The sequence below is a fragment of the Cnephaeus nilssonii genome (assembly GCF_951640355.1).
Source record: "Cnephaeus nilssonii genome assembly, chromosome: 9".
NCBI lineage: Eukaryota > Metazoa > Chordata > Mammalia > Chiroptera > Vespertilionidae > Cnephaeus > Cnephaeus nilssonii.
In genome coordinates, this window is record NC_137080.1 from 16,834,250 (window position 1) to 16,858,432 (window position 24,183).

The following is a 24,183-nucleotide window of genomic DNA, read 5'->3' on the forward strand; positions in this document are numbered from 1 at the left end:
TCCTCTCCTCCTAGAAGGAATAATTTTTGGAAGTGGGCAGTAAGGTTCATCTCAAGCATTTTAAAAAAAAATTATTTTCAATTACAGTTACATTCAATACTCTTTTGTATTAGTTTCAGGTGTAAAGCATAGTGGTTAGATAATCATATATTTTACAAAGTGTTCCCCCCGATATTTCCAGTACCCACCTGGCACCATACATAGGTAATAAAATTCAGCTTGTTTGATAAGCTGGTATATCAGAACAAGATCAGTACCTCCTTTTGGATACAGATATCAGTTCTGCTTAGCTCCTAAGCAAAGAGCTCATCTTTGATCTGTATGTCTAAGTTATTGCATATTAACTTCAACTCATACAGAAATCTTGATGAGAGAGAAATTATTTTATTAGGAGTGATATCTGACTCAATTTTGCAAAGACCCATCTACTGTTTTAGCAGAAAAAGAACAGTTTAAAATCCTAGGATAGAAAATAAAATGTCTTTATTGAATGTAATTCCTTTCTACGAGTCTACAATTTTGTCTCATTTGTGGTTTTGTTTGTTTTGTTTTTAAAGAAGTAAACATAAAAAGAAAGCTAAATTAGAGATGGGAAATATATTCACCCATGATTCCCCGCCCCCCCCCCCCCCCCCCCCCACCGCAGCTTTCCTTTCTCCTAGGCCAGTGGTTCTCAACCTTATTAATGCTGCAACCCTTTAATACAGTTCCTCATGTTGTGGTGACCCCCACCCCCATGCATGAATTTCGTGCACCGGACCTCTAGTGTTATATGATTGTGTTAGGAGACATTTTACTCTTTCTGTTTGTGTTATATGTTGACACATAATTCAGTTGATCCTAATAAAAGACCCTGTTCAATAGCTGTGCCTCATCAGGGGGGCCTCTCCAGACTGTTAAATGGATTTGCCCAATATCACAGAGCAAAGCAGCATAAAATCAAACCTTAGCTCCTGTTTTATCCTACAGTTGTTTTTCTCCCCAAACATTTCCTTTCCATGTCCAACATCAAATGGTATGGATGCTCAGGAGAGCAAAGGAAATAGACATGTGTAAGAGAAAGCTGACTGTGCCTGAGCTGTACATCTGTGACTCAGGAGCGTGGAATTGAAAACATCAAATATGCTAATTAATGTGTCAGCTGTTAGTAATCATAATGATAACTATATATTGTCAGTATGGCATTTTCTATCTCAGGAAATGCAGCTCTTTCTTCAGTACACTATTATAGGTATCAAGGAAAAGAATTATTAGCCCTAAACCTGCTTGACCCTGCCAAATCTTTATACTCAGCGTGTGAGCCCATTATAAAGGGATATTTTCATAGATGTGCTTGCCTATTAGTCCATTGAAAACCAGAAACACTTTAAAAAATGTAACACTGCAAATGTGGCAATATATTTGGGTAATTGTGTATCTTGACAAAAAATACTCACCATTTAATAGCTTGTTGAATAATCTAGTTTTTTCTCAGGTCTGGAGCACTTTCCATTAATTTTCTGAGACATTAATATTAAAGATATAAAATTGAGAAAAGGCCGTGAGTCTCTATGTAAGAATTTTTAAGTGTTTAGGAATGGAAAAATATAACCAGAATGTGTAATTAACAATTACATAAATGTTTTCTATATCAATTAGTTTCTCAAATCCCAACAGCATGAAATTAATATAATTCCTCCTAACAAATCGTTCTCCAATGTTTTCCCACTTATTTTTCCCTAGATTGAAAAAGAAAAAACAAGCCAAACAAAATGCAGAGACAGCCTCGACTTTGGCTACAAGGACTCATACTGGGAAAGAAGATGTTAATACAGCCATTTTAGAGCAAGACAAGTGCAACATTTCTGTGGAAGCGGAATATATCACTGACGAGAAAAAAAAGAGAAAAAATAATCAGTTAAAAGAGATGAGACGTACAGAACTAAAGAGGTATTACAGTACTGGTGAGTATTGGTGGCAATATTGCAGAATTTTTATTTTAAAAATATGTAGTAATTTTTAAGACTCTAATTTGTAAGTGATTATAATAATAGTAACAGTTTATTGAGCAGCTACTATGTGCCAATGGCCCTTGCTTTCTATACGTAACCTTTTGTAAAGGGATGAGAATGAAATAACGTTTCTGTGTCTCCTTCAACTTTGTGTTCCCATTATCTAGCTCAGTGCCTAGCAGATAGTGTGTGCTAATAAATATTTGTCAAATGAATTGTCACTTCCCCTGTATGAGAAATATTTTTCATTTTATATATATATATATATATATATATATATATATATATCCCCTATATAATAAAGAGCTAATATGCTAATTAAACCGCACAGCAGAATGATCGTCTGGACAACCTTCCGGACAAAGCCAGTGCTGCGAGGGCCGGCCAAGGCTGTGAGGGGCTGCAAGGGCCAGCCGGGGCTGCGAGGGCCGAGCCCCTTGCACGAATTTCGTGCATCGGGCCTCTAGTATATATATACACACATAGCCATAAAAGTGTTGGTAGAAATGGGTGCACCTTTGGCATCAGCTTGGCAACAGAAAATAGATGGAGATATGGCTTAGCATCTGTCAGTTTAAAAACAAAAACGAATTGGGAGTTTTAGTTAAGGGGAATCACAGTGTTCAACAGTTTCTCGGAATAGCCGTTGCATCTGAAACTGCATTAGGAAAAGTGGCACATCCGGTATGCTGAAAGTGGTAATCCTGCTTTACTTGGATCATCCATCTCATACCTACTAGCACTGCCACTGTCACATGCAGGCCTGGAGTGTGTTCAAAAGAGAACGCAAAGAAAGGGAACCCTGAGTCCAAACCTGTTGTGGCATACAAATTGCAGTACTCAAGATGGCGGGATGGAGAGAAGACAGGGGTCTCTGAGAGCCTGTTGCAGTACAGTATGGGAAACATGGTCTTAGAGCAGAGACCTATTCCAGAGGGCCTCAAAGTGGGGTCATGGTTAATGCCACCGTGACCAGGAGACAGGTCTTGTCTCCATGCTTAATGCAACTGTCTAATGGTGCTCATCAAAGATAAAATGGGCCGCCACCGGGTTGGTAGTAAGTGAGGCTGTGCTGACATTGCTCCAATGGAGGCAGATGAGGTATCTATAGCAGAAAGCCTGTGGTCTCCAGCATTCCGGTGGGCTAATGTGAGATTATATCATGTATTACACAGCTTAAAGGATGCTCTTAATCTCAAGCCTTTCAGGACTTAATAGAAAACTATAACTGCCAACCTACTGAAAGACACTTGTGTGTGATCAGTAAACGTCCTCTTAAAATTTAAAGTGTTGAATATTATCCCTTATTTCCAAAAAGAGGAAGAGCATTAAGGAAAGTTTCATTTCACATCTTCATTTACATATGATTTACACATTGGACATTTGTGGTTTTTATAATTGCGCAGTTTAAAATACAGGGGTGGACAAAAGTAGGTTTATAGTTGTTCGTATGGAAATTAATGCAACAACTAATAAATAACAGTACAAAAACAAACTGTGTTTTGAGTACTTACAACTGTGTGCTTACAACTGTTAACCTACTTTTGCTCACCCTGTGTGATCTTTTTCCATCCTTACTTTAAATGCTGTTGTTTAACCAATTAGAAAGGATATATGCACCCCTATCTTCATAGCAGCACAATTCACCATAGCTAAGATTTGGAAACAGCCTAGGTGCCCGTCAGCAGATGACTGGATCAGAAAACTGTGGTATATCTACACAATGGAATACTATGCTGCCATAAAAAAGAAGGAATTCTCATCATTTGCAGCAACCTGGGAGGAATTGGAGAGCATTATGTTAAGTGAAATAAGTCAGTCAATGAAAGAAAAATACCACATGATCTCACTCACTTATGGATAATAAAGAACATTATAAACTTGAACAAAAAGATAGATACAGAGACAGTAAAGCATCAAACAGACTGTCAAATTACAAGGGGAAGGTTAGGGAGAGGTGGGGGAGATAAGAGATCAATCAAAGGACTTGTATGCATGCATATAAGCATAACCAATGGATGTAAAACTCTGGGGGGTGGGGGCATATATGGGAGTGGGGTGTGGGGGGGGGGGCAATGGTAAGATATGTACACATATAATACCTTAATAAAAAAATTGAAAATAAATAAATAAATAAATGCTGTTGTTTAAGAGGTAAAGTGGAGACATCTAGCTCTGTAGGGTTTCCCTGAAGGAGGCTGATAGTCCTCCCCGTTGAGGTTTCTTTTTAGTGATGATACTAGTCTAACTGTGGATGCTGCATTAGATAGCTTATCAATGTGGTGCCTTCTGTTGCATGTGAAACTCTGTGAGTCTGAAACAATATACTTCACGCTACCTAACTAACTCCACTTGACTTCACAAAATTAGCTTAGTCATCATTTCTCCCAGGAAGTCCTCCCTGCTCCTGTTCAGGTTAGACTTCCCTTCTATGGATTTATTTATCTGCTTCCCTATTTATAGACAGCCATGACTCAGACCCTGTATTTTTTGCTTTGTGCAGTATCTGAGGCATCATAGGTGGTCTTTAAATGTGCATGAGTGAGTGGATGAATTAATCTGTAGATGTATGAATACTCTTTTTGACTTGCTTGAGTTTCGATGAAAATTCTGGAGGGGTATCTATCCAGACAATATATTCAATACAATAGTTGGGTCAGAATTATTCTGTGATCTTATTTGGTAGCAATAAGTAGAGATGCCATTGTAGTTTTTCATCTGTTCTCAGGAATGGCGGTGGTAACAGTGCTTGGAGGCTGGGGCGTTTCCATAGGAGAATCCAGTGCTTAGATGAAACTGCTAGGTGGGCCTTTGAATTCCAGGCTGCCTGTTCCTTTCCATGTCTGACTCTAGCTGACTAACCCATCTTGGCAGGTTTGCTTGATCTTGCAGGCCTGACCTGCATGTTCCCTAGATCCCTACCCCAGGATGTGGTTCTGTACCACTAGGTGGAGCGTGAGGCTGCAAATGAATGGTGATCCCAGTTCCAGGTCATTGCTTTCAGTGGCTCTAGTCTGAGAAGTCCCTAAAATGGGAGGATCTTGTCTGTCACACTAAGGATTTGGACTTTATTCCTTGGAGCAACTCCATCAACTCTTTGTTTTGAGATGACAAATCTAAGGGTAATGGTGGAAGTGAGCTGACCAGGTTGTGGGAGACTGGGTCAGATAAGATAGGCACCCTGAAGAGAGATTTTGCTCTTAGAAGCAGCGGTATTTGGTTATTAATATAGTGTGTGAGAGAGTAAAAGAACAGTCAGGAATTTTCAAACTAGAAAACCCAGGAAGAAGGAAAAGAAGATAATAAATGGAAGAATACTTTGACAACATAATTGAAAGGTTAACATGGGTGGTGCCCTCGGGCAGACTAAATAGCCGTCTCAGACTGTGGATAAAGAAAAATTGAATTCATTTAGGGGAAGGGGGTAGGGAATGGGATATCCAAAGGGAAGGGCTACACAGAGAAAAGGGGACAGGTTAGCCCAGGACGAGCTGCTGCTGCCCATTGCTCCCCTGGTTGCAAGTCTCATGGGGTCCCTTAGAGGTTGGGGGATACGTGCCTGTTGGGAATGGCACGGGCGTGCTCCTCGGAGGGAGAGCACTCACTGGGTCCTTTGTCCTGCGTGTATTTCTCTCTCTCTTGCTGGTGGAAATCTTAGGGCAGGTCTCAGGGGAGGGTCTTAATAGAATATCCATCAGCTTCCCAGGTGTGCTCTTTCAGGGTCCTGGTCTCACTGATTAGTCGGCGCCAGGGCAGGGGGTCATTAGTAAATGTCCTGAGACAACCACAGGGTCACTTGTCTGGTTTTGCTACTTTTCTGGAGCTGAAATACAACTGAGGCCTAGATGTTATGTTTAGGGAAGAAAAGGTCAGGAGGTCTAAACCTCCTGACCAGCGATACGAAAGATCCAGGGTTCAAACTGCATGACCAGGGATATGCCAGGGGAGGATAGGTTACCCTGGGGGTGAAGTTCTTGTTTTCCCAGTTTTGCCCCTTGCTAGGCATCCGGAGCTTTCTGCCCTGGTGAGTTGCTGTACCTGGCCTATCCATCATCCTTGCTCGGTGGGGGGATGGGGGGGACGTCTAACAATAATATTTTTACTTTTTAAATTAGGTTTATCTGTGCCTCATGTAAGCCTTGAATTTATTTAAGGGAAGGGGGTAGGGAATGGGATATCCCCCACTCATTGCTACTTCCTGACACATTGGAGAATAGAACAGTTAAAATACTGGAAAGATGGTGTCATCACTATAATTGCCTTTTATAACTAGAGGCCCGGTGCACAAAAATTCATGCACTGGAGGGGGGGGGTCCCTCAGCCCAGCCTGCCCCCTCTCACAGTCTGGGAGCCCTCAGAGGATGTCCTACTGATGGCTTAGGCCCACTCCCCAGGCCTAAGCCGCAGTCTGGCCTCCCACTGTGGGAGGCAACCGGGCCGATCAGGGGAAGGTGCTGCCCCTATCACCCTGCTGCTGCTACCACTGCCGGCTGCCATGCCTGCTGGCCCTCCTCTGCCCTCGCAACTGCTGTGGCTTTGTCCGGAAGGACGTCTGGAAGATGTCCAGTCTATCTGGTCTAATTAGCATATTACCCTTTTATTAGTATAGATCAGTGGTCGGCAAACTGCAGCTCGCGAGCCACGGTTTGCCGCTCTGTTGACTAATGAGTTTGCCAACCACTGACCTAGACTCTCGATTCTAATAATTACAGGCTGTTGTTGTTCCTTGTGATTAAGCCCCTGTCCCAGTGGTCGGCAAACTCATTAGTCAACAGAGAGGCAAACCGCGGCTCGTGAGCCGCATGTGGCTCGCAAGCCGCAGTTTGCCAACCACTGGTATAGATGATGCCAATTCTAAAAATTTGTGACCAACTAGCTATAAATCAGAGGTTCCCACCCCATCTCCTTGAGTTCAATTCATTTGCTGGAATAGTTCATAGAACTCCGAGAAACATGTTACTAGGTCACTGGTTTATTATAAAAAGAACAGCCAGGTGGAAGTGATGCACAGGGCAAGGTACACAGAGCTTTCATGCCCTCTCCAAGCCATCACTCTCCCACTTCCTGGTGTTCACCAGCCTGGGAGCTCTCTGAACCCCAACCTCTTGGTGTTTATGGAGGGTCATGATTGACTGAATCATTGGCCATTGGGGATTGACTCAACCTCTAACTCCTTTCCCCTCCCTGGAAATCAGGAGCTGGGACTTGGAAGTTCAACCCTCTACTCACAGATTGGTTCCACTGACTACCATCTCTAGGTACTTTCTGAAGGTCACATTAACATGACAAAGGCAGCTTTACTTTCAACACTTAGGAAATTCCAAAGGTTTTGGGAGCTGTGAGTCAGAAGTTGTGGCTGAAGACCAAATATGTATTTATTATAAATCACAAAATTGCAACTCCCTATCATTTTCTTTGTTTCACATAGCAAGTTCAGAAAGCCAAAGCTTTGTTATCTTGATAAATTAACTCCCAAACATATAAGCAGGTCAGGCTGTTCCAGGCAACCCAGAGGCCCCAGAAAAGGTGCTAGAGGACAGTCTCCCTGAGTTGGAGGGAGAGGGCTCTCCCCTCCCCGGTTCTTGTTTTTCATAGAAATGAATTTAAATGAATGACCCTAATTGCATTGTGATAAAACTAATTTATTAAAGCAATTAAAGCAAGCACATTTATTAAAGAAGCAAGGTAAGCGAATCTCTTCCATCCAGCCAGAGTGCATATGGGTTTTCCCGGCTAGTGCTGAGAAAGTGAGTGTGGTGGGGGTTTGAGGAGTTATAGACCAGGCCTAAGCCGCAGTCTGGCCTCCCACTGTGGATGGCGACTGGGCCAATCAGGGGAAGGTGCTGATATACCCTTCTGTCCATTGGTTTCAAAATTCCTCTGCTGAATATTTTAGTAAAGATTAATTCTCAGGGTCCCTTTTACTTTGTTGTGGCCTTCCTGGAATTCATGAGAAGCACCTGGCAATTTTATCTTGCCAAGCCTTGAGATTGCTGGCTTTCTGTTTAGGGAGTAAAAGAAAATAAAACTGTCTTTTTTTTTTTTTTTTTTTTTTTAATTAACTCCCCCACCCCCACCCCCTTTCTGTTGTCTTTAGCAGCTCCAGGGTGATTTATGCTATGTATTCTTTGGTTGCATTGAGAATCCTCCTCTCCTCCCCTTTTCCTTCCCCCTCCTTCCTGCATATTTTTTTATTAGTTTGGAGAGGGGTATTAGCCATTTGCTCTGAAGTGTCCTTGGTTGGGGAAGATAAAGGGCTTGCAGTTTACCATCCGGCTGCAAATTGCCCACACTCTTTGGCCTTGTTTGATCTTCTGGCCACATTGTTTGGCCTTGTTTGATCTTCTTGTTTCAGTTTTCCTATCCCACTTGCTCTGGAATTTTCGTAGCTTTTCACTGTCCTATAACAAAGCCACAGACATATAATAGTACTGTTCTTCTATTAAAAAATAATGATCATTCTGGTACTTTAGACCTCTATGCAGTTGATAAGGGAGAAGATGACAGATATGGGAGCTTGTTTGAAGAGTCTACAATCAGAGGTGTTCTTGGTGAACAGGTCAAAACAATGGGAATGGGAGCAGCAATCAAACATAATATAAGAAGAATGCTTTCATGAGCTGAATGAAGCTCATACCTGACTTTATAAATCGAAAGAGTTCACATCACATTTAGACTGCATTAAGGGGGGAAATTCAGCACTTCGATAAACTGGGGCAAATGTTCACATGTCATGCATAAGTGGTAAAAAAAAAAAAGTCTTACCTGCGAAGGAGCAAAGAAGGCATTTTGAATGAGCTGTGAGACTGGGAGAGAGAGCAGGAAAAAGGAGAAGCAATGTCAGGCCTGAGGAAGAAGAGAAAGATCCTATTTTGGATGAGTGTCTCCTGTGGGCTAGTTGCACTGTTTCGTTATTTGATTGACTGCTCACCGTGATGCACACTGGGGAAGTAGTAGCCTTTTTACAAATGAAAAAACCTAGAAGCCCAGTGACTCAGGAAGGCGTCACTGCTGGTCAGCATGGTCAGCGAGCCCCACTCTCTGGCACCGCAGCCCCCGGGGAACCTTGTACATCATGCTTTCTGGGTATCAACTGGAGAGAGAAATAAGGCAAAAGTTAGATAAAATGTTAGTGTCTGCCCCAGGAACATTGTTGTATCTTAGGGAGAAAAAGGTGACCATACATGGTGTTTCATTTCACCTGAGCTATGATTTAAATGATGATAAGGTTGACATTTATCTCTAGGCTTAACTACTTGACCTGGTCATAGATGTTGTTACATTTAAAGCTCTCACTGGTTTTATACAAATACTAGAGGCCCAGTGCACAGATTCGTGCACCAGTGGGGTCCCTCAGGCTGGCCGGTGGGGATCGGGCTGAAATCAGCTCTTAGACATCCCCCGAGGGGTCCCAGATTGCGAGAGGACACAGGCCAGGCTGAGGGATGCTACCAGTGCATAATTGGGGCCAGGGAGGGACTGCGGGAGGGCTCCAGGGTGTGTCTGGCCCGTCTTGCCCAGTCCCTATCGGCCAGACCCCAGCAGCAAGCTAACCTACCAGTCAGAGCATCTGCTCCCTGGTGGTCAGTGCGTGTCATAGAGACTGGTCAAACAGTTGGACACTTAGCATATTAGACTTTTATTATATAGGATAAGTCAGAGCTGGGCTGAGAGACAACCTCCCCCCCCCCCCCCCCCCCAGTGTACAAATGTCGTGTTACAGAACAGCTACAGTATCTTTTCTTCAGATACAGAGTGAGAAGAGTTCATTTATTTCACAAATGCTGGAGGGCTTGCTCAGAGCTGAGGGCATTACTAAGCTCTGAGGTAAAGCAACCAATGGGAGACAACTCCCTGCCCTTCTCAAATCTAGATTTTACTTCAGTGTGACTCATTTTAGTCACTATGTTGCCTGTGATGTGATTGAAGGAAGGCCAATTTGCTGCAGTCCTTTTGTGTCAACAGATGATAAAACATGGAGTTCATATAGAGTACAGCATTAATTCTTCTCCACGTCCCTGCCCTCTCCACACTCAGGGGAGGAAGACTCCTCATGACACACTTAAAAAAAATTTATTGTGCCCTGGCCGGGTGTCGCTCAGTGGTTAGAGCATTGGCCTGTGCACTGGAGGGCATGGGTTCAATTCCCGGCCAAGGGCACGTACCTGGGTTGCAGGTTCAATCTCTAGGCCCATTTTGGGCATGTGCAGGAGGAAACCAATTGATGAGTTTCTCTCACATCCATATTTCTCTCGCCTTTTTCTCTCCCTTCCACTGTCTCTAAAAATCAGTGGAACTGGCTGGTGTAACTCAGTGGTTGAGCATCAACCTATGAACCAGGAGGTCATGGTTTGATTCCCAGTCAAGACACATGCCTGGGTTGTGGACTGGATCCCCAGTAGGGGGTGAGCAGGAGGCAGCCAATCAGTGATTCTCTCTCATCACTGATGTTTCTATCTCTCCCTCTCCCCTCTTCTCTGAAATCAATAAAAATTATATAAAAATAATAAAAGTAAAAATCAATGGAAAAAAGATCCTCACTTTTTGGGTGAGGATTAAAACTATATATATATATTTATATATACCCTTTAAAAAACAATCTCTTCCAAACAGAAGTGTCTCAAAATCAAATAAAAAGAACATTAAAAAATTTTTATTGTAACATTTTATGATTCCAGTATTCCAGAAGTTACCCTTAAAATGCTAAATAATACCATTGGATATTTTTAAAATATATTTTTATTGATTTCAGAGAAGAAGGGAGAGGGAGAGACAGAAACATCAAAGATGAGAAAAAAATCATTGATCTGCTGCCTCCTGCATGCCCGCTGCTGGGGATCGAGCCCGCAACCTGGGCATGTGCCCTGACTGGGAATCGAACTGTGACCTCCTGGTTCATAGGCTGATGCTCAACCACTGAGCCACACCATCTGGGCTAACATTGAATATTTTAATTGCAGAATCAGACCAGTAATTTGAGATGTGTGCCTCAACAATAAAGAAGATGGTATTTCTTTAAGGAAATACAAGTCCAATATTTTCTTTTTTAAAAAAAATATATTTTATTGATTTTTTACAGAGAGGAAGGGAAAGGGATAGAGAGGTAGAAACATCAATGAGAGAGAAACATTGATCAGCTGCCTCCTACACACTTCCTACTAGGGATGTGCCCACAACCAAGGTACATGCCCTTGACCAGAATCGAACCTGGGACCCTTCAGTCCGCAGGCCAACACTCTATCCACTGAGCCAAACTGGTTAGGGCAAGTTCAATATTTTCTTCAAAGACATTATTGACTCTATTTTTTACCATCTGTGCTGATTTGAGAGTGATCTAGATTTTTCTCCAGATCTTAACAATGTTTACCCAACATCATTTAATAATAATCCTTAAGGTTTCCTGAGCCCTTAGTTCTCACATTGTGGAGTGCCCTACTTGTAAAGAATATTGCCTTATGAAATCCTTACAGTATCTCTTTGGGAGTGCCGTTGGCATCCCCATTTTACACACTGGGAAACTGTTCTTGTCACTCAGTGAGTCAGGGGCAGCCCAGGACTCTTCATTTAGTTTGTCTGATGCCAGAGTCTCCCCTCTAACATGAAGCTACATGACATTTATGGAAAACGCCAGCCTTATTGGTTTATTTTTATTTATATTTATATATATTTTTTCTTATTGGTTTATTAAGGCATTTTTATTTTACATTAAATTTCTTCAGTTCTGATATTTAGTTATTTGACCACAGTGTTTTAATTGCTATGCCTCTATCTTGTGTTTTAATGTCTATACAGTGTTCCTACCCTCATTTCTCTTTTAAAAATAGTTTGTGGATACTTTTATGTATTTATGTTTCTAGATAAGCCTGGTTACCAGTTTGACATTTTTCCCTTTTCCAAATGTTTTTAATCATTTGGATTTAAATTGCATTTAATTTAAACATTATTTGAAGAGAAAGTGAAATATTTATAAAAAATGAAATATCCTATTTAGGAACATTATATGTACCTCCTTTTATTCAGGCTTCTATTTATATACTTCAGTAAAACTTTAAAATTTTCTTTATATGTATCTTGCCATTATCTTGCTATATTTATTCTTAGATATTTTCTTTTTGTGTGTGTGCGTGTCATCTTTGCACATGGGCCATGCTAATCTTCTCTGTATAGTTTAAACTTTAGTATATATGTGCTGCCAAAGTGAGCACCCTAGATATTTTCTAGTTTGATAACACTATACCTGGGACTCTCAAATACATTTATATCATCAGTGTAAAAGATTGTTATATCTAGCCATCTTACTGAATGAACAATGTTACTTCTGTATTTTTTATGATATTGGTTCTTCAGGTAGACAGTTCACCTGCTAATAATCAAATTTTCATTTCATTATTTAAACTTTTTTCTTCTTCTTTTTAAAATACAGCTTTTACTTATTTACCTATTTTTAGTATCATTTTTTAAAAATCTTCACCTGAGGATATTTTTACATTGATTTTTAGAGAGAGTGGAAAAGAGAGGGAAAGACAGGGAGAGAAATGTCAATGCGAGAGAAACACATTGACTGGTTGCCTCCTGCTGGACCCCCGACCAAGGCCCGGGTCGGGGAGGAGCCTGCCACCAAGTACGTGCCCTTAACTGGAATCGAACCTGGGACTCTTTGTTCTGCAGGCTGGCGCCAAACCAGCTAGGGCTCTTTTAAACTTCTTTATCCATTGCTTTGACTACAGATTCTAGAACAAAGTTGACTGTAAACCACGATAGTAGGAATTCTTGTATTTATATTGGTTAGTGTTTCACTTTTAATATTTGCTTTTGGTTTCTAAAATAAGGACTCATCTCAGTGTAAACAGGTATGCTTTAGGAGAGTTTAGGGTAGCACTTCATTTCTAAAGAGACCATTGGTGGTTACCTGGAGTACGTTCCGCCCGTTGTTGCCTTGCCCTGCTTTGACAGTTGGCCTCCAATGAATGGCAGGGATTTCCTCTTCATGCGTGGGGTTTCCAAACTGTTTCCATTATGTTTGTTGTGTTTTTGCTCTCAATTCCACTTCGGAGTTTATTTTTATGACCTTAAGTACTTATGGTTTAGCCTTGCATCACATTCGATTAGCTTCTTTGTTGTCATTCAGTGGAGTGGAAGATATTATGCCCAGAAGCCTTAAGAGCTTTGCTGGCATTGCTCTCAGGCACTTGTCTTCCACAGAAGTAGGAACGAAGGGACTGGGGTGGAGCTTGTGCAGTGCCTGTGGGTATCTCCCACCCACACACACACCCGGCCATCTTTCTTCTGTAAAGCTGGGTGAGGGCCTCACTAGGGCCTTAATTCAGGCTGCATTTTGGTAATTAATGAGCTACTGCACCCATGGAAGTGACATCATGAAGTCATTCTGTTTTCATTCTTGTGGTAAATTGCTTTCCATACCCTTTAGGGTTCCATTACCTTTTTTTTTTTTTTTTTTTTTTAGTTTGTTTCTTTTTTTGGGGGGGTGTCTATTTTATTTCTTTTTTTTCACTTAAATTTTTATTCATTGCTATATGTCTCTCTGGTTTTCAGTATCTGGGTTGATTATGTTAAGACTTATTTAATCATAACATTGAGGTTGATTAAGCTGATAGGTTGGCCACTTCTGATCTATAAAAACAGCAAAATCTATGATCCAACTTAATATATTATTGGACAGATAGGTCTTTCCAAGTTTTCATTATCCTATATAATAAAGATGTAATATGCAAATGGCCATTATGCCATTTGCATATTAGTGTAATGACCGACTGTAACAACCGGATCACGGATCAGCAGGAGGGTGGGGCAGTGAGCTACAAGCAGGCAGCAGAGAGCTACAGGAGGGGGCAGGGCAGCAAGCTATGGGGAGTTGCGGGGGGGCAGAGGGAGCTACAGGAGGGCAGGGCAGCAGGCAGAGAGCTACAGGAAGGTGGCAGCGAGCTACTGGCTACAAGAGGGCAATGGAGAGCTACAGGAGGGGGCAGGGCAGCAAGCTATGAGGGGGAAAGGGGCAGTGGGTGGAGAGCTACTGGAGGGCAGCAGCGAGCTACTGGCGAGCTACTGGTGCACGGATTCGTGCGCAGGGCTACTAGTTAGAAAAAATATTGCAGTAACCATATACTATGACATACAGCATTTTTCTTCCTTTGAATTTTTCCTTAGGATAAATTCGTAAGGGAAGGAATGTCAAAGAATGGACATTTTTATGACTATTGTTACATGTTGGACAAATCACTTTCTAAAAGGGCTGTACTTGTTTACATTATACATCACTATACATTACCATGACTGTACTAGTTTTACTCTAACTTCACCATTAGACATTATCATTTAAACCAGTGGTCGGCAAACCGTGGCTCGCAAGCCACATGAGGCTCGTGAGCCGCAGTTTGCTGCTCTGTTGACTAACGAGTTTGCCAACCACTGATTTAAACTATTACTTTAATAAAAATAAAACATTGCTTGCTATTTGTGCCATTTTATTACAGTTAACAATCATTTATTCAAGTGTTCATTGATGAATGGTATGTTTTTTTAGAAGTGTGGTCTATCTGCACTCTTGGCCCATTTTATTTTGGTGTCATTTTTTTAAATAGTCAATTTGAAAGTGGTTTTAATATACTATACATTACCCTACTCCCTATTCCCTAGATTAAATTCTTCATTTACATACATTTTATTCTTCAGATGACAATCAAAACAAAACACATGATAAAAAAGAGAAGAAGATGGTGGTTCAGAAGCCCCATGGTACTGTGGAGTACACTGTAAGTATGAACAGGAAATATGAATGTTTAATACTACTAGATTTATTTTTTTCCCAAATATATTTTTATTGATTTCAGAGAGGAACGGAGAGGGAGGGAGAGATAGAAACATCAATGATGATAGAGAATCATTGATTGGCTGCCTCCTGCACGCCCTACTGGGGATTGAGCCCGAAACTTAGTCATGTGCCCTTGACTGGAATCAAACCCGGGACCCTTCAGTCCGCAGCTCAGCACTCTATCCACTGAGCCAAACCAGCGAGGGCAAACAATGAAGCTTCTTAAGACCTGTTCTAAATCATTCTCTTCTCTCCATATTTTCTCCCTGGACAATCTCATGTAAACCTGTGACTTGAATTACCTGTGATATGCCAATGACAGCCAATTTTAGGACTCTTTCCTGGACATGCTTTCTGAGTTCTAGAACCGTAGATTCAGTTGACTTCTCAACATATCTACTTAGACCTTCATGCTGGGTCTTTTTTTTAAAGCAGCAATGGCTCCATCATCCATACCTTTCTACAAGCTAGAACCTTATCCTTGACATTTTCCCATTGCTCTCCATGTTTATTCTTGCTTTTTGTAATCACCCAGCAAGTCTAGGCCAGATCTCTCTTAATTTTATTCTCTCATAGAATCATGTTCCTCTACATAGTTTATCTCACTTTAACATTATTGGTTCACAAGTGTGATTATCATTTTAATGTCTATCTTGTGCCTTAATTCATATATCCACTAGACACTAGGGGATAGACACGAGACCCCTTTTTGGCCACCGTTGTATTGCTGCTGCTTGCAGGGTGCAGACCTCCGTACTGCTGCATCAGTCGCTGAATAGTGCTGTGCATGTGTTCATTACTGCGCCTCCACGTTATGTGGCGCATACTCATCGCTCTCCCTGCACCATGAGCTCCTGGAAGTCGGAAGCTGTTTCTGTTTATCCTAGGCCTGGCATAATGTGAGCCACTGAATTATAGATCTGTCTTAATTCACATGGAAGTAGCATTGTTGAGGAGTGTGCTGACTCTAAGTAGAAATTAAGTGCTATTGCCATTGTCTGGTTGTATTTTCATCATGTTTATTTAGTTTCCACCGATTATTTGTGTGCATGCCAGGCTCAATATAAGGCAAGCAGCAGGACCAGATCCCTCCCTGGTGGTTCTTTGGGAGTGGCACATCTTCTCCAAGCTTCCGCAGAGTCACAGAGAAGAGCCCTGGCACAGGCATTTCTTGCTCGGTGCTCTGTGAACATCTCTAAACACCTTTCTGTGGTTTACAGGCTTAGTCCTTTCCAGGAAGGATTTGGGGTGATTATAGAGCTCACATTACCACTGTGTTTACAATATGTCATTGATCCCACAACACCTAGCACAGTGCTCAAGGAGTGCTGGGGTATTTGTCATTGATAACAATTGTCTAAAGCCGTCTGTGCATCTGCAGGCCCCTCCACAGAAATGATAAGTGTTGTTTGCTAGGAGATGCTTCACATAGCATCACTGAACAATGCAGGGAGAGTCCAGATAAACTCCCAATTAATTCATATCAACAGGTGGTCGAATTAGTAATGCAGAAATGCCTACCTGTTTGGTTTATGTTATGGATATTAGTTTTACTTGGCAAGTATTTTGTGTACTTTATTGGAAATAAAAAGCCATTTATAACTTTGTATTTAGAGAATCATGCTAGTTCTTACTAGATTGCTTATATTGCTCTAGAGCTGTAGATATTCAAGCATTCTGGTAAGTTTCAAATATTTAATGATAATCAGAATCCCTGCAAGGTTCTGTGACTTGTTTCTCTATGTATGTTTTATCCCTATGTCATAACTCTAGATTGTTAAAGTCTCCCCTTTCCTTAACTCTCTATACACAGTATCTTCTACAAGTTTTTTCATAAAAATATGAAGTGCTGTCAAGCAGAAATTATGATTATCTCTATTTTTGGTGGATGAAGAACCTGAGACCCAGAGAGGTTAAGCAAATGACCCAAGGCCGCACAGCTAGCACGTGGAAGATCTGGAATTCAGGGCCAACAGTTTGGGCTGTAGTCTGCATCCTCAGTCTGTGACTTGTATTGACTCTAAATTCTGAAAAATCCCTGGATTTACATGTATAGGGGTGGGCAAAAGTAGGTTTCCAGTTGTAAGACAAATAAATAATACAATCTATAATAGTAAGAGGGTAATATGCTAATTAGATTGAACGTCCTTCCGGGCATCCTTCCGGATGAAGGCAGGGCCGGAGCAAAGCCCAGGTCCCAGGTGCCTGGCAGTGGTGGCCAGAGCGAAGCAGCCAGGGTCCCGGGTGCTGGAGGGAAGCCAGTGCTGGCAGCCGGGGGAAGAATGGCCTACTCTTGCACAAATTGTCGTGCACTGAGCCTCTAGTTAATAATTAATAATACAAAAATAAACTCACATACAACTATAAACTACTTTTGCCTACCCTGAATTATATAAGTATCTAATATTGGGAAAATATATCTAGTTAAACTTTTTTTTCATTTTTAGTATACATAATTTTGCTCAGGGTAGAAGTTAGAGCATATATTGTTAAGTTTTCAGTGATTTAAAAATATGCATTTATATCCTAACTTTTTCTAGGAATGCTTTCAAGTAATTTTAGTGTCACCTGTACGTATGAATTTGATTGGCCTGAGACAGTTTATCTGGTTGGTGGGGTTTTGAGGGAGGGCAGTGGTGAGTTTAATTCTTTGCATCAGTTCACCATCTCCTGCAGCCTTATCAAATCTCCACCTAACCCAGGGCTCCCTGGTGGAAACAGCTCTGCGCAGGGTGCTGTAGGTGGGAGCGTCTCCGTGATGGTCCCCGGAGTGACCTCCCACTAACAAGGTCCATCCCATGGTCCTGGAAGGGATACTGAACTGACCAGAGGCAGCGCCTTCCTTTTCTTGGGCGGGGCTTTTTTTACTGCGAAGTTTCACATCTTATCACTGCCCTCTTTATTCCTATTCTCTCTGTGTTAGAAAAGAACAACATCCATCACCGTTTATAGATTTATGGATTAACACCAATTTGTCTGACGGGGAAGTTGTCTGTCATTTTCAATGACAGTGAACAGTTATTGGAAGCTAATCTAGATTTCTTTCAGCTTTTGACTGTATTCTTGCGTCAAATGTCTGAGTACCTTTTACGTGTCAGGCACTGTGGGGGGAAATGGCCATTAACAGGCCACCATGCAGTAGCCTGTAGTACAGGGAAGAGACGGGCAAGTGGTCAGAAAACCGAGAAGGTAAGTAGTCCCATTTCCCCGATGGGTGGTACTGTGTGCGTGTTTTATTTCCTTTCTTCTTCCAGTTTTGTATTGTACCTCATGGACCTCTGCTCCATACACCAGAGTTGTGCCACAGTAAGTTTATATATCTTTCAGTGAACAGTGCAACTGAAGATAAAGGAGCCCAGACATGAATAACATATAAAACATTTTTCCTTAAGACTTGAGAATGAGCCCTAGCTGGTTTGCTCAGTGGTTAGAGCATCAGCCCGCAGACCGAAGGGTTGTGGGTTTGATTCTGGTCAAGGGTACATACCTCAGCTGTAGGTTCAATCCCCAGCCCCGGTGGGGGTGCATGCAGGAGGCAACCAACCAATGTGTCTCTTTCACATCGATGTTTCTCTCTCTGTGTCTCTCCCCCTCCCTTCCACTCTCTAAAATTCAGTGGAAAAAATATCCTTGGGTGAGGATTAAGAAAGAAAGAAAGAGAGAGAGAGAGAGAGAGAGAGAGAGAGAGAAAGAAAGAGAGAAATGAGAATATATTCATTCTTTTTCTTAATATGTATAGATGTATTTATTAATTTTTATTCATTCTTATCACAAATAGATTGTTGTCTATCAAAAGGAAGGTTTTTTTTGTTCTGTTTTGCTGTATATATTGAATCTTGTCTGTTGGATTATTCTAGGCTGGAAGCCAGGACACCCTAAACTCCATAGCACTGAAATTTAACATCACTCCCAATAAACTAGTGGAAATGAATAAACTTTTCACACATACTATTGTTCCAGGCCAGGTAATGATTTTCTTGTTGCATATTACTTTCAAAATGTTACATTTATCTTTTATTGCCATTTTTAATGCCTGCCTATTAGTGTCACAGGGTTATCATCAATGATAATGTGCATTGGGTTGGGTCTTTCCTTTAGGGCCAAGAATTCTGAAAGCCGTACTTATGAACTGTTCAGAGACGAATGCTTTGCAAAAAATTAACACAGTTTCCTTAACTATTACTAGTTTATATTATAGATTTCCCCCCCCCCTAAGGCATCAAAAAAAGTTTTTCCTATAGAATATCACACAGATATTCTTAGAATGTTTAATTTAGAATTGAAAGTTTTAGTTCAATCCACTCCTGGGATATATTATGGCCAACATTTTATTTTAAATTAGGCATAATTTTTGTCATTTTTGTTTTGATTTAATACCCTTTTGACAAAAAATAGTCAATTTAGCCAAAGGCAGAGACATTCATTCAGCAGGACCGTCAAGAAAAGGCCACAGAAACTTTTTTCAGAATGTTAGTACTCTCTTTGTTAAACTGGATGAAACTGACAAATTGTACAATTGTGCCATTCTTGATTAATCCAGCAAAATTTTAAAAATATTTTCTATGTGATAAGATATTCTTGTATTTCTATTTGAAAACTCTATTTAGACAGTAAATGTAATTGACCCAGGCGTCGGCAGATCCGAGCTGAGGCCAGGTTTTCAGTCCCATCCATAGACCTGCTTGGTTGCCATGAGCACATTCTGGTTTCATTGCTGACTTACCAGAGCATCTTCCTGCATCTCTTCGTTATAGTGACATTTCGTTCTTTCAGGACAGATGCTGCTACTTTAAGTAGAACTTCATTCAGGCGATGGCGATACTGTTACTTGTATTACTTTTCAAGGGAAGCACATGAAGCCAACAGGCCATCGTTGGCCAATTTGTACTGTTGTGCTTTTGGTATTTATGTCCTTGTCAAAGGGAAATTAGGATACTGCCAGTACCAGCTAGTTGAGGGGAAATATGCATTAGAACTTTTAAAAATTAATAAATTTTCACCTTTAGGAAAATTAATGGGGTATTGCTGCATAATGTGTACATTATTGTAGTTTATAAGGATGACCAAAAATGTATATATATTTCTCATATATACGGGGAGGGGGGTGGCAAAAGTAGATTTGCAATTGTGTTTACTTTTTTATTATTTATTACTGTATTTTTTAAATTATTATTATCATTATTAACCTACTTTTGCCCACCTCTATATTTGGTCTTCCACAATCCCTGGTTCACAGTTCCTAAAATCCTTGGAATTTCCCAAGTGATGAGGGTGTCTTTTGTTTTGTTTTGTTTTTCGAGTGATGAGGGTGTCTTTTGTTTTGTTTTGAGGTGACTTTTGGAAGCACCTAAGGATGGCAGCTGGTTGTCAGGAGACAATCATGTTATTAGAGGGTTGAAACTTTCAATTGATTGTTCCTCCCATATCCCCACGCCTACCTCCAGGGAGAGGAGAGGTGCTGGCCATTGAATCAATCACCAATGGACAGTGATCTGGTCAATCATGAATGACTGTGTAATGAAGCCTCCATAACAACCCAAGATGACAGGCTTAGGAGAGCTTCCAGGTTGATGAACATGTGGAGATTTGGGGAGAGTGGTGAGCCTATAGAGGGCATGGACGCTCCCTGCCCTTCCCCCCTACCTTGCCCTATGCATCTCTTCCAGGTGGCTGTTCCTGAGTTACAACTTCCATGAGTTGTCTCCTTAAACTAGTGACCTAATAAGTTACATGTTTCTGTGAGTTCTGTGAGCTGTTTTGGCAGAATAATCGAACCCAAGGAGGGGTTGTAGGAACCTCTGATTTATAGCCAGTTGCTCAGAAGTATAGATGACAACCTGGATTTGCAATTGGCATCCTGAGTCGGAGGGGCTCATTGGAACCTCCAGTTGGTCAGAAGCATGCGGCTGGTATCTGAAGTGTGTGTGTGTGAGGAGGGTGTGCAGTCTTGTAGGGCTGAACCCGTAACCTGATGCTATTTCTGAGTAGATAGTGTCAGAATTGAGTTGAATTCTTGGAACTCTGATGGTGTCTGAAAATTGTTGGTGGGGACCCCTGCCCTCCACATTGGAATTGGGTCCAGGAACCCTTTTTCTTATATAACTGACCCAGAGCAGAGACCCTCGGGGCATGTATTTACTAATTCAAGGCTAGAATTTACTAGAGCACAGTAAAAAACTCAGGCTGATTCACTATTCTTTTACTCTGTCCATAAACAGATAGTTTATTGGTACTTGATTAAGGTCCAGCAGGCATCAAGGGGTATAAGGACTATTGAAATATGCCTACTGTAAGGATGACAATACCAGAAATAGATATTCTACTAGTATTAACCCACCCGCCGTATTCACTAGACCTTGCTCCTTCAGATTACCACTTGTTCTGATCGATGGCACACGCACTTTCTGAGCAGTACTTCAAAACATAGGACGAAGTGGAAAATTGGTTCTCTGAATGGTTTGCCTCAAAACAAGAAAAGTTCTATTGGGACGGTATCCACAAATTACCTGAAAGATGGGGGAAATGTGTAGCTAGCGATGGACATTACTTTGAATAAAGCACTTTTGATGTTTCTCTTGAAATTATCGTGTTTTCATTGATTACAAAATCCACATTATTAACCGGTACACCTGGTAGACCAAAAGGTACCATGTCTCATTAAAAGAGTGTTGAATGACAAGATCATAATAACATTTCGGAACCAGATTTTTATTTTTGTTTCTAGGTAATCGAGACAGTGATGGAAAGGAAAGTTTTGAGATTATTGATAATACATTGTATAGTTTATCATAAAAGGACCTCCCTACATTATCACTCAGGGCCTGCTTGGAGTTAGCAAGCCTGGATTTGTTGTCATCTCTTCCTAACACAGGTGTTATGTTTAGAAGCATACTGTGTACTGCTATGTACTGTGCTTTCCAGGCTTCATTGGACCCACCTGCTTCACATGGCTTGTGCAGAATACTCACCCACCTTGCTCTCCACTTTGTGAGCTTCTGTAGTGTCTGTAGGTGTGTTCGGTACTCTTTGCACTGCACACGTTCATATTGCTGCATACTGTTTCACGGATTAGTCTGAAGACCTCAAGTTGCTTATGAGTTCGGTGAAAGCCAGCTAGGTCTTAGTCGTGCACTTCACATGATACTGTGTGGAGAGTAACTGCTCTAAACATTGCCTAGGGTTTGCCTGATTCTCGGTACTCACCTTGGTTTTCTTTCCCATTCTCAGGTTCTTTTTGTGCCAGATGCCAACTTTCCCTCTAGTACCTTAAAGTTATCATCATCCAGTCCTGGTGCTACTATCTCTCCTTCATCATCAGATGCAGAATATGACAAACTACCTGTATGTATGTCATTCATGTACTGAAGTGTATATTTGTGTAGGAACTTATAAATATAGACTATACAGGGTGTCCCCAAAAATGTAAACACACTTTGAATGATTATAAAGTCAGTGTTTATTAACATACTAGAGGCCCAGTGCATGATTGAATCATGCACGTGTAGGGTCCCCTACACGCTTTCGCTTTCGATCGCGGTGGAGCTGGGTGCCTGTCCGCTGGTGCACCACGCTGGAGGCTTCTGAAAGGCCTGGTGCCGGAGCAGACAGGTACCCAGCTCCCCCGCTTTTGATGGTCCGCGGCGGGACATGAGCTCGCTGCCCCAGAGGCCCCTTCTGTTCCGCAGCACAGCCATGGCGCAGACGCTGAGCTCGCGCCGCCACTGGTGACGCGAGCTCAGCGTCCTGCCGGCCCAATCGGCTACCCCGGCCACCCCAAGTCCCGCCCCCTGCGCCTCCCTCTGGCCCAATTGTGGGCGTAGCGTAGTGATGGTAATTTACATATTACCATTTTATTAGGTAGGACAGTTCATTTTCAAAATTTAAAAGAATCTGCAGAAATGAATACTTTATTTTGTCAATGCCTGTTTTCAAACTGAAGACCATTCTGGTCCACGCACTGCTGATAACGCGAAGCAATGGAATTGCAAATGTCAAGAATCATTTCGTTCGGTATTTGTGCACCTGCAATTTATTGACTGTTGCTGGTTTTGTACCGTAAACTTTAATTTTTATGTGTCCCCATAAAAAAAAAGTCTAGTGGCACTTTAGGATAAATTTTCTTTGTTCAAAGCTTAGACGGGCTTCACCCATTATTTCAAATCATTTAAACCTGAAAAGGAGCGAAAATGAAGTGAGTTAGCAGCCATTAAAGAGTGTATACATTTTGGGGGGACACCCTATATGTTCCATGTTCTTTTTCTCAAGATTTCAACTTAAATTTTCCCCAGAGGAGCGGAGTTAAGTGTAACTTGTTCTTAATTGAGAGAATGCATTTTATCCAGAAGAAACCTGTTCACATTTAAAGTCTCAAAGGCAAAACACATGCCTTGTTTACATAGTTATGAAGTTAAAGTCTCACCAAAACCGGTAGTTTGTTTGTACTACTTTTATTCCTTTTTCTAAAGATATTGAACCATGAGTCAAATGTGCATTATTTTATTTAGGTTATTTTCTAAGATATTGTATGAGCCATTTTTTATGGGTTCATAGATAAGCACTTTTTACAAATTTTCAGTTTGATTTACATACTTGTTATATATATGTAATATTTTTGAATGACAAAAGACATTTGCCTTATTCATGTTTAAGTTAAATAGAAGCAGGTTACTTACAGGGAACTTATGTTGATTTATATAAGCAATCTGTTTCGAGAAATTGCTTCTATTTGATTTTGGAAATTTTTGCTTTCTAAAGGATGCTGACTTAGCAAGAAAGGCCATAAAACCCATTGAAAGAGTCTTATCTTCTACTTCTGAAGAAGATGAGCCTGGTGTGGTAAAGTTTTTAAAAATGAATTGTCGATACTTCACCGATGGGAAGGTATGTGTCACTGTAATTTGTTTCCTTTTCTTGGAATCTATGGAAAACTAAGCTAGCTTTTAAATTACTGAAGGCAGGCTACCTTAAACTATCTCACCCCGTTTCAGCATAAGATTTCACAAATGCCCATTAGTTTTCCCCAGTTGAATGCCTGGCATTTTACTTGTTGAGAGAAATGTGATCAGTGAATGGAAATATGCTTCTTTGTGACCCTGGACTCAGCATTTTATTTTCAGTTCTTGGCCTATGGATTGTTAGGGAGATAGTGTAGTATATGTTTAACAGCAAATGGTGGAGTCAGACCCATTGAATTTAAGTTCCAACTCTGCCACTCATTAGCTCTGAGACCATGGGCACGGTGTTTAAGTTTCCTGAGCTTCCATTTTCCTCATCTATAAAATAGGAACAGTAATAAAATTTAATTAGTGGGATATTGCAATTAAAAGGGAAAATTCATGTGAAGAGTTTAATATCTAACCTGGA

At 41.1% G+C, this 24,183-nt stretch overlaps 1 protein-coding gene across 6 annotated transcripts in view; it reads left to right on the top strand.

Annotated features, from left to right (window-relative positions):
- The window catches only part of NCOA7 (nuclear receptor coactivator 7), a 116,797-nt gene that overhangs the window by 54,077 nt on the left and 38,537 nt on the right, over positions 1–24,183 (top strand). For all 6 annotated transcript variants that reach the window (XM_079781259.1, XM_079781261.1, XM_079781258.1 and 3 more), the window contains 5 exons: positions 1,723–1,943; positions 14,682–14,761; positions 18,678–18,785; positions 22,048–22,161; positions 23,575–23,700. In XM_079781259.1, coding sequence (XP_079637385.1) covers positions 1,723–1,943; positions 14,682–14,761; positions 18,678–18,785; positions 22,048–22,161; positions 23,575–23,700 — 649 coding nt within the window. The remainder of the gene's footprint in view (positions 1–1,722; positions 1,944–14,681; positions 14,762–18,677; positions 18,786–22,047; positions 22,162–23,574; positions 23,701–24,183) is intronic.